We start from the raw sequence: 15,345 nt of genomic DNA, 5'->3' as shown, positions 1-15,345 counted from the left end.
TATTGTAGTGTGTAAGAAGTACTGGTCTGGAACTATCAGGCACAAGATAGTCTAGAGAATTCCCTGAATTGGGAGATAAAAAAGAAATGGCTAAACAGTATGGGTTGCCAATGTTAGATTTTCTCCTAAATTCTTCATTATCATATCACCTTTTGACAAGATTGTAACAACTTTAATTGACAAGATGGCTTGGAGTTAATTTAGGCAAATATCTTTTAACATAGACCCAGTGTTAAAACCTGTAGGAGTTTCAGGCTGCCGCTGCTTCCTCTTTCCTAGAAAAATTAAAATTCCCTGGCAGGTCATTTGGTCAATACCAGCTATGTACAGAGGAGAAATTGAAGGGTGTGTTCACTTCCACCAACCCCTGAAAATTTGAAGTCCAGATGTTTAGTTTGATTGACTTTTCAAAAATTTGACATCTGTTGAATTCAGTTTTCCTACCAGTGGCAACAAGCCATAGGCGTACATTACTTTACAGATAAAGTAAGCAAGAAAAAAAAGACGAAATTTTCATAAAGGCATTCTCTGTGTTCTATTGAAGTTGGGGGCTCCTGATATGTTTTCTGCTTATTTATTTGGCAAACTTTCTGGGATAAAGGTAAAGCACATGGAACCTGAGTCTGAAACTGTTGTTATCATTATCTTAGGCTGATGAGATTTAGTTACTGGAATTTTTCTGGAATCAGCTAAGAGTATTCTTTCATACTGCCAAGTTCTATTTTTCTCAACTACAAAATGAAGTAGGAAAAAAGTTTAATAGCAGAAAACTAAAATATGTGGAAATATTTTGTAAATTGCCAGCTCACTAGAGAGTGTCACTCTGTCTATACATCCACGACTGTATCAAAGGCAAGGGTAGCCACAGATCAGATATACAACAAATACTGACAAAGTTACCAATAATTTGAAAGATTTGACTGCCCTATTGCAGGCAGCTATGTGTTCAGAGACACTGTTTCTATCAGATCGACGTAAGAAGCGAGTTTTTGGAGGGAGGTCATAAAACTGTACCCAAGATTCAAATGTGAGTCCTGAATGAGGGGCTTTGTGTCTCAAGAACATTCGGCGAGGAACTCATGCTGACAACCAGATACCTGACCACCTTTCATTTCTCGGTCTCCAGGATCGAACACTTACAATATAGAGGTAGGAGACACCCTCGAACCAGTTCTGCTTGTGGAAGGGAAGCAGTGTGGGATGGAGATGTGGAGTCTCCCACTGGATTCTTGCAGGTTTGCACCTTCTATCAGAAGGTACAGAATGTGGTGTGTCTGGCAGCAGTGCTGGGGACTGCAGTCCCTGCAACTTGGGCACTGTCCTTAGAGTAAGGGAGACCTCACAGAGTCCAGTGATTTCATCTGACTTACTCCCCTTTTCTAAGAAGAAATGCTCACCTGGTAAAACCCTCAGATGGGATATTCTATTAGAAAGAAGCATTTACTCTCAAAGTAGACTTGCATAAGTAATGCAAATTATCTGTCTGGATTTAGTTCTGCTTTGGCAGTAACCAAAAAGTGCGTCCAAACTCATGATCTGGTCCCTTTGGAATCCTGCTGGCATGTCCTGGTCAAAGACCCACCCTTCCTGGTGATGGACAGGATTAATCAAGGGATGGCAGTGTAACTGATGCCAAGGATCCCACACTCCTTGAGAGGCTTCAATGTGTCTGCTGACAAATGGTGAGGACTCTTTCCTCTGCAAGATATTCTGGCAAAGATGGAAGGTCAGAAGAAAGGGCAGTAGGGTGTATGAACCCCAAAGTAATCTTTTCAGAGACACTGATTGTATCTTGACAGTCAACTGCTCTAGTATAGGATTTGAAAGCATGTTTGCAGATGGATAGAACAGGGAACAAGATACAAGCAGCCATATTGAGCCTGGGGGGGGGGTTTCTTCTTTTTTAGATAAATGAAATAGTTGCAGAACCTGGTACTTAACAAGCAGAGTGTATGTAACACACAATCTCCTGCTTGAAATGTTAACAGTGAGCTTGCCCTGCACAACAAACTATAATCTGTTCCAACATGGGTCAAAATGGTGGAGTCACCTCTACTGTTAGGGTTAGAGAAATGAATGTAGACAACTGTTGGCATTGTGGAAAAATAAAAGGCCAACTTTGGGTGCTACATTTTAGCTAGAAAATTAAAATAAGTCTACCCCCCACCCCACCCCTGTCCTATTTCCTCTCTTCCCTTTCACATTAGTATATTTATTCATAGAGGCAATGTTTAATGCTAAGGAACCACACATATCAATGACAAGCAATAAGTTAGGGGCAGGGAGACTATGGAAACATAAGAGAAAGGGGAGAAGAAATCTGTTTAAAGGCATTTTTAACAAGACAGATAACAAGAGCAGACCCACCAAGCAATAGCTCCAAATATACAACAACCTTCCTCAGCAGAATATCCAGATGCTTTCCTTGAAGCTGCACAGTCTGTCTCTATCCTACAGTATTTGTTTGAAAGTCAATTACCTTAATTAAGTCTTAGAAGAACAGGGTGTGGAGAGTGCTGTGAATGAAAGACACTGTCACTTACTGGGACATCTTTCCTCCTTCTCTGTCGGCTGCTCCTTCTCCAGCTTGGGAGGCCCTTTGATCTTGTACACCAAGGTGCGGAGCTTTCCAGGCCAGGAGGCATCCTCCTCCTCCTCTTCTTCTTCCTCCAGGGGAACCCCTAGCCATTCACAAAAGAGAGTGAGAACCTCCAAAAGTACTTGAAGCCATAGTTAAGACAGAAAGAAAGATAAGAAGACTGCTTCCTGACCTTCTGGAACTTTCTAAAGATATTAAGACAGGTTCCTATCCTATAAATATTTACCTACATAATGTCTTTTGCAGGTAAAAAAAACTTTTTTTGGTATGCAAGAACATTAAATTTTCAGAAAATAATGTTTCTAATACCCCAAGTGAACTCTAGTGTCTCTAGAAAGAGTTACCATTTGAGTTACTTCAAATGAAGACAAGGTCACCTGTCATTCATGTATAACTTAATCTACCCATCTACCAGCAGTCACTCAAAATCAGTAGATATGTAAGTTCTGGCTCAGAACTTAAGGGCAGAGATTATAATGCTTAAACCACTACAAAATGTTAAAAAGCAAAGGAATCAGGAACGTAGCAGAGTTCTATCTTACTTTAAGTGAATTGGATGAAGTTCATAAAAGGATTAGTTCTTTTCTCTCATTCAGAGACCCAGATCCCTCTCTTTTATCTGAGCAAAGTCTCTTGTAGGTAAAAGGAATTTCCATCATATATTATGCCAGGATTATTTTTTAAATCTTCTTGACATAAGTAGCTTGGACAGAATCATTTCTTGAACAATTAGTCTTCTAATATTACGTAGAAAAATTAACTTCCTCAGCTTCTCCTCCTCACCAGCTACCTTTTAAAGGGAAATCAGACTTGATTTTGATAAAGTTTTTATCTCAAAAGCTCACCACAGTGAATAAGAAGATCCTCATGGAAGTCATAGAGCTCCTCCCGGATCTCATCTGGGCAGGGGCAATTCTCTCCCAGTTGAAAATTAAGAAGCATGTTGATCTTTGAGGGACAAAGAAGAATGACTAGTTGATTCTCAGTGTTGGTTAAAAGAACTCAGACCCTTCCTTAAACACCTAATGTTCTTCCCAAATTTTAACTCAGGATTTTAAAAATAAAGATGGCCAACATTTAAAAACTGCTATCACTTCTCTCTGATTATTCAGGTAATTTATTAATTGCTCAAGATATGGAGGAAAATTTGTTGAGTTCCATTACCCAAATAAACACACTTCATGTTTTTATTAATATTTTCCAGTATTTATGAATACAGATGGAGATCAATTCTAAAGCTTTTTGAAACCCAATTTTCTCACTTAATTTTCTTGTTTTCCTAACTTCTTTTTTAACCAGTGCATTGCATTTCATTCTTGGAATGAATAGCAATTTATAATAAAATGTATGTAAAGTTAGCATTGTTATAACATATTTAAATTATTTTCATTTTTATCATTATAAAGTAGACTTAAAATTTCCTTTTATATAATCTTTGTTCATAGCTACAAACATTTCCTTAGGGTAAACTCCTGAAAGCAAAATGACTGGATCAAAAGGACTGCACATTATAATGGCTTTGGTTATGAATTGCTGAACTGCCCTCTAGAAAGCTACAACAATTTGCATTAGTACAAAATTTATACAAAAGTGTGTATTGCTTTGCCATCTCCATTACAGTAATGAGAGTTAACACATCTTCAAATATTTTCCAATTTAATGGGTGAAAAATGTCATACCCCTGTTGCTTCAATTTGCATTTAATTGGTGAGGCTGAAGTTTATTTTCTAGCATATGAGGGCCATTTTTGTTTTATATTTTGTGACTTTCCCATCTGTATTGTTTTGCTGCTTTTATGTTGGGCAATGATCTCTTAAACAACTGAGTAGTTTGCACGTCTAGATTAATAATTTGTTATAACATATACTGCAAATATACTTTCCAGACTTCAGTAAATCCGCCCCTCCCCCCATATGTAGATTTCATGATTGGCAGTCGGTCAGTCATCTTCTCCTTTATAGCTTCCTCTTAGGGATTCTAAACGTTGTATATCATGGACCATGCTGACAGCTTAATGAAACTCATGAGCTGCCTCCCAGATTAATACTTAAACACACATAGTCACATGTAAGGGGTTACAATAAGAATTAGACTGAAATCCAGTTACCAACATCACAAAAACATTAGTGACATCATAACAAGTTTGCTTGTTTATGAGATATAAACATCTAGGGTCTCAGCCATTCTGATCTTGTAGTGATAAATGTAAGTGATATTTCAAGATATTATAACCCTTGTTTTGTGATATAAAACTGTTCAACTTCTGGGTCCCTCCCTGGTGGCATAATGGGTTAGGATGCAGCACTGCAAGCTGGCCGCAGCTGCATCAGTGCGAGTTCAAAACCTAGCCCTGGAGGTGACCCACATGGCGAGGCAGACCTCTCCTGACCCATCTGCTGCTCCCCTCAGCAGTGTATGTCGTCCATCTACCTGTTCTGCTCCACACTCTGTCTCTGGTGAAGCTTCTCACTGCCCCTGCACCTCTGGCTTGTACCCCAGTTCTGTATGAATAAATAAATCTTTAGAAAAAAAAAGGTTCAATTTCTGTTGGTGGCAAAGCTGCCTACAGCAATAATCAAAAGAAATGCTATTGGAGGTTAATAAAAAATTGGTAAAATTGAAATGTTCATTCATTTCTCACTCAGATTCCTGGACCTCTAAATTCTTTCCCCAGACCCATAACCCAGTGAGTGTCTGGTGGGACTGAAGCAGTAGCTGGAGGCAAACTTGCCCATTTTGCTGCCTCAGGCAGGGTAACAAACTCCAGTCAAAGGGTTGTTTTTCTTAAGCTAAGGATTCTAAGTTAAAAAACTTTACAGGTGCAGCAGCCTACTCTTGTTTTGTCCGCTGTTCCCCTCAGCTATGTATTTCAATAAACCCACCTGTTCTGTTCTCCACTCTGTCTCTGGCCAATTCTTTCTCTCTCATGCCTCTGGTCCATGACTGATTCTCTCCCATGACATTTTCTCCTTGTTCAGCCCCATTTCCCCCCTTTTTCCTTTTCCAGATGTTGATGCCTAATAAACAGCTTGTGTACCCTCCCCCTCCAAAAACAACAAACAAAACAAACAAAAAAAAAAACCCCACAAACTTTGCAGTCTTTTATTAAACTATGCAACTTATTTAATACTGTTAGAAAACTTTTTCAAAGCTTCTACTGCAAACTAGTTTTTGGAAGTTGGTAGAAGTACTGTTTGTACTGCAATGTTCTCCATAGAACAGGATGGAGAAGTCATTTTTGTAGTTGGACTATAATGGCAAATTATGTAATTATTCAACATCATATATTGAGAGGTTGTTTACTTAATAAAAATACAACCTGAAGATTTCCTTTCAGAGTTAGAAATCTGATTTCTTTGCTGAAAGATTTTTCCTTTCAGGGGATACTTAGAAAGCAATTACCCAACAGCCTGCAGGGCTGGGAGCCGACTGTCCTGCTGCAGGTAAGGCCCTTTAATAAAGCCCACTGGAAAGCGATGGGCTTGCTGACCCTTCTTGGCCAACCTGCCTACAACCACTGGCTACTCTTATTTCTCCTTCTTCTGCACTTCATTATATCCCTCATGTATGGTTCCTCTTTCTGTTTTGAAAGCCTGTATGGATATAGGGCTGAAAATTTCTAATTCTCCATCATGGCTATCCAAGGATGAGGTAAGTCACATCACTGTTTTAAAATTCTATTATCTGTGTGTACTGTTTTCCAAGTGATTTTGCCTTACTCTTCCCTGAAATGGATCTAAATCTTCTATAAACTTTGTGGATATTAAGTTGTTAATTATTTAAAGATCTCTGTGCATAGGTTTCTTCTAGAAATGAATACTCTGGGAGGGATGGTGTATAGGATAGCTCTATCTTCATTTCATTCCTAGACGAGCAGCATTGGTATCATCTGGAAACTTGCTAAAAATGTAAACTCTTGGTCCTATCCTATCTGTTTAATCAGAAACCCCAGAGGGGGGTAGGCAATCTGTGTATTATTAAAGCTTTTCTGGTGATTCCTTTGTCTGTTTAAGAATGGTCTGGGGAGTTTTTGGGTTACAGACTTTTGGAATAAGTCTGAAAAGACTGCTCAGAGGATTGTTTAGAAAATCAAAGGAGGACATGATGCCATCTCCAGGGAATGGCAGAAGAGAAGGCAGGAGGCAGAGTGGGGGAAGGGAGGGTGTGGCCCAGTAAGTACATGGCCCTTCCGGGAATCAGGATTTTTGAGGATAGTTGAGATGTCAGTCCAGTCCTGTCTGGGCCAAGGAGATGCTAGAAAACATGCAAAAAGTACTTACTGGGCCACTTCCAGAAGATCAGAGAACATGGTATGAGGCAAAGGCTCTAAAACTCATTGCTAGCTGCTCATACTTATAGAATATTTACTATATATTGTGATAGCAATCTGTATAAATTATCTCACGGACTCCTTACAAGAACTCTGGGAAGGAGACCTCCATTTTTGGACTGAAGAAACAGAGACATAGAGGGTTGCTATACTTGAGACCCCAAAAAAGTGATGGGGTAGGAGAACTGGAGCCAGCAGGAAACCAATACCTGCACCCTAATCGCATCATTCTACTACCCCATTATTCACAACCATGGGTGGGCGTCTGTCCCATACCCACTGCTAGTCAACAGGCAGCTTGAACACACTGTAAAGCCGTCAAGAGTGATTCACACTCACTATCTGCTCCTCAGCACGCATGAGTTCTCTACTCCCAGCAATCCAAAGGGCCTTTCACTTTGCCTCTAACAATGAGCTAAGATTTGCTTGCTCACTTCCAGGCGAGTATCATTCAAGTCAATCTTCCAAAAGCTGAGCTATATGGATCATTTTAAAATTATTACAAATATCTATGCTCTATAAAATAGGTTAGGAAATTAAATGAACCAAGAGGTGATGTGCCAGTAATAATAAGTATGACAATTTTACTGATGACAATTTAGGAGTAGGCCGCTTATTAAATATATGTAAGAACAAAGACCTGATTTTGGGAGACACGTTTCTTCACTGAAATAGCTGTCTTCTCTTTGGAACACTTGGCCTAGCAGCTGCAGTACATTATGAGAGCAGCTGAGTAGTGGGGCGAGTGTGTTCTACAAGAGTAGAGTCTACAAGATGTCTCTCTTGCTTGCTTCATCAAGATTTTGCTTCTTGGCAGAGCAGTCATCCCAGGTGGGATGACTGGCTACAAACTGGGGTACTGCAAAGAATGAAGCCAACACATCATAGGGACTCACTTGCTCAGTCCTGCTCTCCAGGCTTCAAGGGACTGGGTCATCCTACAAGAGCATCTAGGCATTTGGATGAGAACGCTGTGTACCAGCTCTCCTAAGCTGGGAAACACTGACTATACTCTCTGGTAAAGTGACTCTGGATTCTTCTAAGTTGGGCCTCCCTGGTCCGAGGGGTTAAGTCTCAGGGCTGCTATCTTGAAGGCCCAATGTTACAGCCTGAGTTTGATTCCTGGCCAGGGGATTGAACCAAACCCACATATGGCAATCTGCGCCCCTCAACAGTGTATTTCAGTGGATCTGCCTGTCTGCTCCCTACTCTGTCTCTGGTGCATCCTCTCATCCCCCCACCCCCGCACTCCTCTGGCCTGTACCCAAATTCTTGAATGCAAAATAAATAAATAAAAATCTTAAAAAAAAAATAAATTCTTCTAAGTAGAGGAGACTTGCTGGCCCAAGTTGGATCCTGACAGTCTTTTGGCTCAGTAATGGGGCAGGGGTAGGAGTGGGGGAAGGAAGGTAGTGTTCTCCTATGTGTAATTTTGGGAGGGGGATATTCCCGCACAACTATCGGCAGATACTCCTCAGTAGTCACTAGCATATGACTAGATCTGTCTCCTGCAACTGAAGCTGGTATTTTGTTCTCTTCAACTTCAGTGGTTGTCCTGGCATATAGAACTTATATGGACCCTCCTCCACAGGGCTTAAGTTCTTCCATGGGAATGAGATGGAGGCACACAAAAGGGCTCTCACCTGTTCCTGTGGGGGTGAGCGGAACTCCCTGGTCTTCTTGGCAGTCAAAGCAGCAGACATGTTCAGGGCCTGCATGAGCTCATTGTAGCGGAACTTCTGGTTTGCCTGGAGCTTGGACACATAAATGTCACCAAATGCCACAATAGCCTCCACTCGGTGCTGCAGCTCACAGTCACAGAGATAGCTGAGGAGCTCACACATCTGCAACAAAGGAGTATACATATATGCTAACATAATAATATACTTCATGTCCATTGGGGAAGCAGTGCTCAGCTCCATTTTACAGGTGGCAATGCTGAGACATAGGAAATTTAAGCAAATTGCCTAGTATCACACTGTAACCACAGAGCAATGACTTGAATTCAAGTCAGCTCTTCATGGCTGAGTTCAGGAGAGTTCAGGAGAACAGGAAAATGAGCTTGCTAGAGTCAGAATAAATCTGCCTGTGGAAAGAGAGGGCATTTCTAAGTCTTCACAGGGCTGCAAGCTCAGCACAGCCACTGCATATGTGAGCCCTGGCTCCTTCCTGATACCTTCCGGTTATGGATGCGGGGAAACTGAGACTTCTGTTTCCCTCGCCATCTTTCATTGTTTTCTATTATCAGCACTGTACTTTTATGTTTGGAACTTAATAATTTTTATTATTACAAATATTATCACTATTAGAACTTATATTAATAAGAAAAACAAGCCATAACTTATTGAGCACAAACTATGTGCCAGATACTGTGCCCAGAACTTGCCTTGCTTTGCCTCCCTTCATCTTTATCATGGTTTTGCTTTTAGTAAAGCAGTTCTATTAACCCACTTCAGTCCTGATGTGGCTCATGGGACTACCTAGCCTGGGGGCAGTGTCCTGTGGTGTCATGCTTACTGGGCAGGCCCGTCTTGTGGATGGCACTCCTCTGCACACAGCACCTGCAGCAGGCTCCATAGTTTATGCCCATCAGCCTTGCAATTCCAATGCCTAATTAAAAATTATCTTGACCAACAAAATAGGAAAATTAAGTTGATAGCTAGAGAACATCTGTAAGAAGTGAGTTTTCTTTTTAACTCCAAAATTTGGTGTGAGACAATGACAGAATATTGGAGGAAATCTCACAAGTCTGGAAGCATACTGCACTCAGCCTCCCAATCACCTCTGAATCTGCAGTTAGCAGTTGTACATGGTGTGTGACAAGTTGACGGTTGTATGTGGCATGTGACAGGTGTCATTTATGCAAAAGAGAAGACTATGTGCAGGTTAAAGAAAAGCACATTTATAAATAAGTCATTTAAGTTTTTTTTTAATAAAAATTGTCATAAAGTATCAAAAACAATCAAAAAGATAAACTTGTGCCTTTTTGTAGCAACATGGATGGAACTGGAAAAATACCAGATAGTTTCAGTCATAGCAGGAGCATGAGGGGTCAGGGGAAAAAAAAGCACAAACCAGAGACATTCCATGGGGGCGGAGAGGGGAACAGGATCAAGACTGGGGCAGGAAGAGTGCAGGGAACTATGGTGATGGCACATGGTGAACTGGTGTGGGAAGTCACACTGCCAGGCTAACTGTGGGGCAGATTATTCTACCCTATTTTCATTTTTCTCTTCTCAGTGCAAGAAGATAAAAGTGACTGTCCTCCGTGCATCACTATGCTGGGAAGACTATGTCTTGGGAAGTGCTGGATGCCAAGGTGTTGTTTCTGGGTGGGCAAGGCTCTCCCTTGGCTCAGATGGCAGATCCCTTGAATGCCAGTGAACAGACCCACATGAGCTTAGTGACCAGAGCACAGCAACCATTGAGAGCAGCTGCTGAATGTGGCTGCCCATAAGCTAGTCCTTATGTTCTCCTCCCCCTCCCAGACAGGACCTCCCCAATGAACCCACCAGCCCCAAAGGGTAAGAGAGAGGATCAGGGCAAATATGTCACTAGTTCCAGGACAAAACTAAAGCACATGTCTTACTAGACATGTGATCAGGCACATTCTGTATCAGAAACAAGCAAGACCAGTCAGTGTTTTCTCTGAGCATCTCGCCAACCCTCCAGGCTTGTCAGGGCCTATGGTCCTGGCCTTTCTACCAGGCTACATGCTCACCCTCCCCAGCTCTCTCCAAGGACATGATCTATGCTGTCTTGAGTTACCTGCAGTTTAACAGACTCTGGTAATCGAGTCTGCAACAAGCCTCTGAGGGGAGCCTCCTTGCTGGCCTTTTCCCCAGCCTCCACTGCCTTCTCTTCCACCTGGGTCACTTCTTCTTTCTCTGCTCCCTCCTCCATCTCTCCACTGTGCTCCCCAAACACACAGGGGTCAATCAGGAGGAGGATCTGCCGAACATCATCGTCATCAAACACCCCCATAACTAGCAGGGTTCCGATCAGCTTCAGCACGGGCACAAACTGGAACTCCACAGAGCCGCCAACAGGATCCCGGATGTGAGCCCCGCTGCACTGCACTGCCTCCGTCAGCATGCTCAGTGCCTTTGTCTTGAGAATCTCCAAGGGAATCTCGGGGCTCTGCTTTTGGTGCTCCTCATTGGTCATGACAAAGCAGGGGGTGGAGAACTTGAACCCTGGCTTGAGACACGTTCTTAGGCCCACCCCGGGCAGCCCATGCCTCTTGGCCTTGTCTGGGTACAGGCGGATTTTCCTGGTGCTGTTCGTAATGGGGATGATGTACTCATTCTTCATCATCAGCTTCCTCTCCTTAGCATTGGCCAGGTGGATGCTGATGAGTAGGTCATAGAAACCAGACCGAAGGAGGCCAGGGAGGTACTTGTTGTCAATGGCATAGAAGAGCTGGGAGAGGTCCACGTGGCTGCACAGGGCGTAGGCTACTCGGCTGTTTCCCAGGGCACACACAGCACTGTAGAGTCTCAGCGTGTGGAAATGGAACTGCATCAGGTCCTCCTGCTCACAGAGCTCCAGGATGTCCACACACCTAAGGGAAGGATAAGCCATCAAGCACTCCACTGGGAGAAGAATGCACCAGAATTCAGTGGCATCTGTGCTCTCTGAACCCCCAGGGATGTCACTCAAATGAGGGCAAACAGAGGGGTAGAAAGTTAGGGGAGTCTCTGCCCCACATTCTCTCACTGGGTGGCACTCCTTTCTTAGGTCCAGCACATCCCCCTGTTCCTGATAATCCTCTACTTCCAAGCAGTAGAACCTCCAAGTCTGTAGGCCTTAGCAGACATGGTTTACCCAATATGAATAGTCCTTATTAGGGAAAAAAATATCAAAAACTTAAAACAGGCAAACATGTACGTAAACGACAGAAGTGACGTGTAGCTCCCAGCCCCTCAGAAGATGGAGCTGAAGCCCTGTCCACTCATCCACATCAGTTGTTTAAGCTATGATCTACTGCCTTCTCCTGAAACACACACCTGCTATCTGTGGTCCAGGGGAGACACTCGAACGTGCTGTCAGCGGACACAGTCATCAACTCACTCTCTCCTCCCCAACTTTAGGGATCTGTTTCCTGTGTGTTGCTCCATTGTTTGTGGGGTCCATGGCATGGACACTGATTCTTGCTTAGACAAGTATTTACTATTTTGTCTTGTGCCTCTATCATAGATCTGAGGGTTTTTGCAAATGCCTACTTGGCTGTACTCCAGCATTTTTTCTGCTCCTTCCTTCTCTAGCCTGTCTTGCTGCTGCCCATAAGCCAAAAAATACTCAAGTGGTAGCTCTGTCAAATATCTGTACTTTCTCCCAGTTACATTTTTTTTAAGTCTAAGAGATGAAGGGGTTATAATATTCACTGCAATAAAATTTTCTAATTTTGTGACACCAGAAACTATATTAGATTTCTACAGACACAGACTCAGTTTTTTTTTTTCCTCCCAGCAACCCTTTGGGTAGACATTTATCTCACTTTGTCAATGAGGAGACGGAGGTGCAGAGGTCACACAAAGAGTGATAGTGTTGCGACTAATTCCAGGCCTACTCCAAGGGCACCTTCCAGATTAAGATAACTTTATTTCATCTAATTTGTGGGATACAAGAGAGACCCCAAAGGGCACATCCATTCCATCACAGTGGGCACCATTTCAGAATTCCTTTGTACTAACATATACAGACTATCTCATAGATCTTGGGGGGGGGAGTGGTACACTGAGATGTAAACCCAAAGCAACCCCTAACAAAGGGGGAACCCAGAGCCTGATCCTTGTTCCTCTCAGCAAGGATCTTCCCCTTCCTGTCATCTAGAACATAGTTCAGGGTTACAATAGCGTTTTTAATTAAAGGCATTGAAATATTCCTGAGTCCAGGCACTCAGTGCCACACTAAAAGCTGTGCGGCAGGCACATCAGAGTGAACATCCTGCTGCTGGAGGGAAAGACAATAGGGCAGGGAAAGAAGGGAAACTGAGGCTTCAAGGACATTCCATAGCTATCTTGGAACTGAGGAGGACCACTGGCTGATGAGGGTGCTCTCCTTTCCTGCCCTACCTGCTGCCGGGCCCCTTCTCTGGGCCCTGCCCACTCCGCTACCTGTTCTCCTCAGGGATGTGGAGTGCCATCATCTGCAGGGGCTCCAGGCACTGCACCACCCAGCCATGGCGCTCGCTCACTCTCTCGGTCTCCACTTTCAGGAAGCTGTTGGGCATGCGGCTCCAGAGCACAGGCTGGATGGTTTGAACGTCCAGGCGAGGGGGGCACAATGGCACTGGGTTCTTCTCTTCACTCTTAAATATGGCTGCTGACAGGGGCATTGCATTCTGGGGTGAGGAAAGGCATCGGAGAGGAAATCAACATGCGGTACAGAGATTCTCAGGAGGTGGGTAACATGCCTGGCTCATGAAAACAAACGAAAGAGAATTTTATCCAAGGGTCTCTAAGGGTTACTAGCATCTACTAAGATCTTGCCGAAAGGGTTATATGTGCCTTCATGCAGTCCTACGGCATCCAAAGCAAATGGGAGAAGGGGAAGTGAGAACCCATGTTCTGCCATGAATTTCATAGCCTGAGGGGCATATAAGAAGTAAGGGCTTCCTCTGCTTTCTGCAGCTTGGGCCTTATTTCCTGCTAGTTCATGCTGCCATTTCTGGCTACAGCCATTAGTGGAGGGAACAAGCAAATACCTTCAGCTTCCCAAGTTCAAACTGAAACAAAGATGTGCTTGTGGGCTGCAGGAACACGGCGGGAAATACTTTGGTGTTGGGCTCCACCTGAAACCAAAACAAATCCAGAGGATTGCTCAGCATTATAAAATTATAGACGGCTGGGTCCCTGGAAATTTGGAGCAACACCCTCATTCTAACCTCAGCTGAAAGAGCAGAGCTAGCTGGCAGGTATTCTCCACTGCTTGGAAATGTTCCAAGATCTGGTGTCTACTGGCAGACTGCTGCTACTTCCCACCTTTCATGCACCCACCCCCCCTTCTTGGGGTTGAACAATCTCTCATTTTTCATCTTTGCTCACAGGGCAAAGTATCTTCCCATGGCTCTCAGGGGGACCATCACAATTGGTGGCTACTAACTTGCCCCCAAAGGCAACATCTGCTCCTGGTCCCAGAGCAATGAGACATGTTGGCGGTTCACAGAACACAGATGCCAGCATTACCTATAGCTCTTGCCCACAGAAGGTGAAAAATGTGGGCAATGTGATTTCAGTGTTATTTCTGAAGGCAGACAGACACTGGTAAGGCAAGCCCACAGGGACTCTAACATAATAGCTTATTTCTACATCATTTTGTGCCTTTTTTCCATCTTAGTTGTAACCCCTGTGGGCTTCCCATCACCAAATCACCCGTGTGCCATCACCATAGTCCAGTGCATTTCCCACCAGGACTCTTACAACACCCCTTACACTACTGACATTTTGGGCTGGACAAGTCTTCCTTTCAGGTGCTGTCCTGTAGCACTCCTCAGCCCTTCCACAATTAAGACCACCAAATGGTCTTCAGGGGCCCTCAGCTGTTTCCTAGAGGAAATAGCACCCCAAGTGGAGAACTGCTTGAATTGCTTCCCTGACATCACATGAAATGGCTTCCTCCAGAGGCTGCCATGCTCTCCAAACCACCCCTTCCCTTTGTTCCTCCAGGCTTCTCCCCACACCTTCTCACTCTGTAAGACTCTAGCTCTTACATTACATGGTTTCGGGCTTACCAACATGCCCCTGGCTGCCACTTAAATGAGATGTGCGGAATTACTGATGCATGACCACTTATCACTTGCTCACTTTGATATGGGGTTTTGACTACACTTAGGGAGTCATTGGAGAAGAAATAGAACTTGAACTCTACCAACTGCTGTCTTTCCCTTTAAGCAAATACAGACATTAGGAAATCTTTGCAATACTCTCACCCCAACAATTAGAGAATGGTGATTACTGTGGGTATATCCTAAGGAACCCCCTAAGTGGGTCACCACTTTATAAATGCCCCCTCCCTTAAACTTGTTATTTTTAGCAAACCAAATGGACAAAAGTGAAAGGGTTGACATGCCTTGATGAGGAGGTTATATAAAACCCCATCTGGGCAGAATGGAGAGGGAGACTCTCCAGCCAGCCATGTAGAAAGCTACAGTGTGGTGGTGGTTTGTAAGAAGGCAATGTGACCCAGAGTTCTGGGGTGAGGGTTATGAGACTGAGTGTGCCTACATCTGCAGTCAGCAATAACAGATTCTACAGATGCCGTGCCCTTCTGCTAGCCACGTGAGTCTGCAATAGTAAAGCATCCTCACTGAGTGCATGTTCATGCAACACTGTGCAGAGGGCCCAGCTAAGCTATGCCTACACTCTCTTGACTTACAGAACTGGGGAGTCATTAAACATACACTTTTTTTTTT

The 15,345-nt window shown here is 43.5% G+C and overlaps 1 protein-coding gene across 1 annotated transcript in view; it reads right to left on the bottom strand.

Annotated features, from left to right (window-relative positions):
* Positions 1-15,345, bottom strand: part of RYR3 (ryanodine receptor 3) — a 358,818-nt gene that overhangs the window by 166,590 nt on the left and 176,883 nt on the right. The window contains exons 33-38 of the mRNA XM_004687571.2: positions 13,639-13,725; positions 13,049-13,275; positions 10,698-11,493; positions 8,573-8,773; positions 3,445-3,547; positions 2,544-2,681 (exon numbers count right to left, since the gene is read on the bottom strand). Of these exons, the coding sequence (XP_004687628.1) occupies positions 2,544-2,681; positions 3,445-3,547; positions 8,573-8,773; positions 10,698-11,493; positions 13,049-13,275; positions 13,639-13,725 (1,552 nt within the window). The remainder of the gene's footprint in view (positions 1-2,543; positions 2,682-3,444; positions 3,548-8,572; positions 8,774-10,697; positions 11,494-13,048; positions 13,276-13,638; positions 13,726-15,345) is intronic.

The sequence above is a fragment of the Condylura cristata genome, unplaced genomic scaffold (assembly GCF_000260355.1).
Source record: "Condylura cristata isolate star-nosed mole 26May11 unplaced genomic scaffold, ConCri1.0 scaffold00023, whole genome shotgun sequence".
Taxonomy (NCBI): Eukaryota; Metazoa; Chordata; class Mammalia; order Eulipotyphla; family Talpidae; genus Condylura; species Condylura cristata.
The sequence above is the reverse complement of the archived record's forward strand: the minus strand, read 5'-3'. Positions and strand labels throughout refer to the sequence as shown.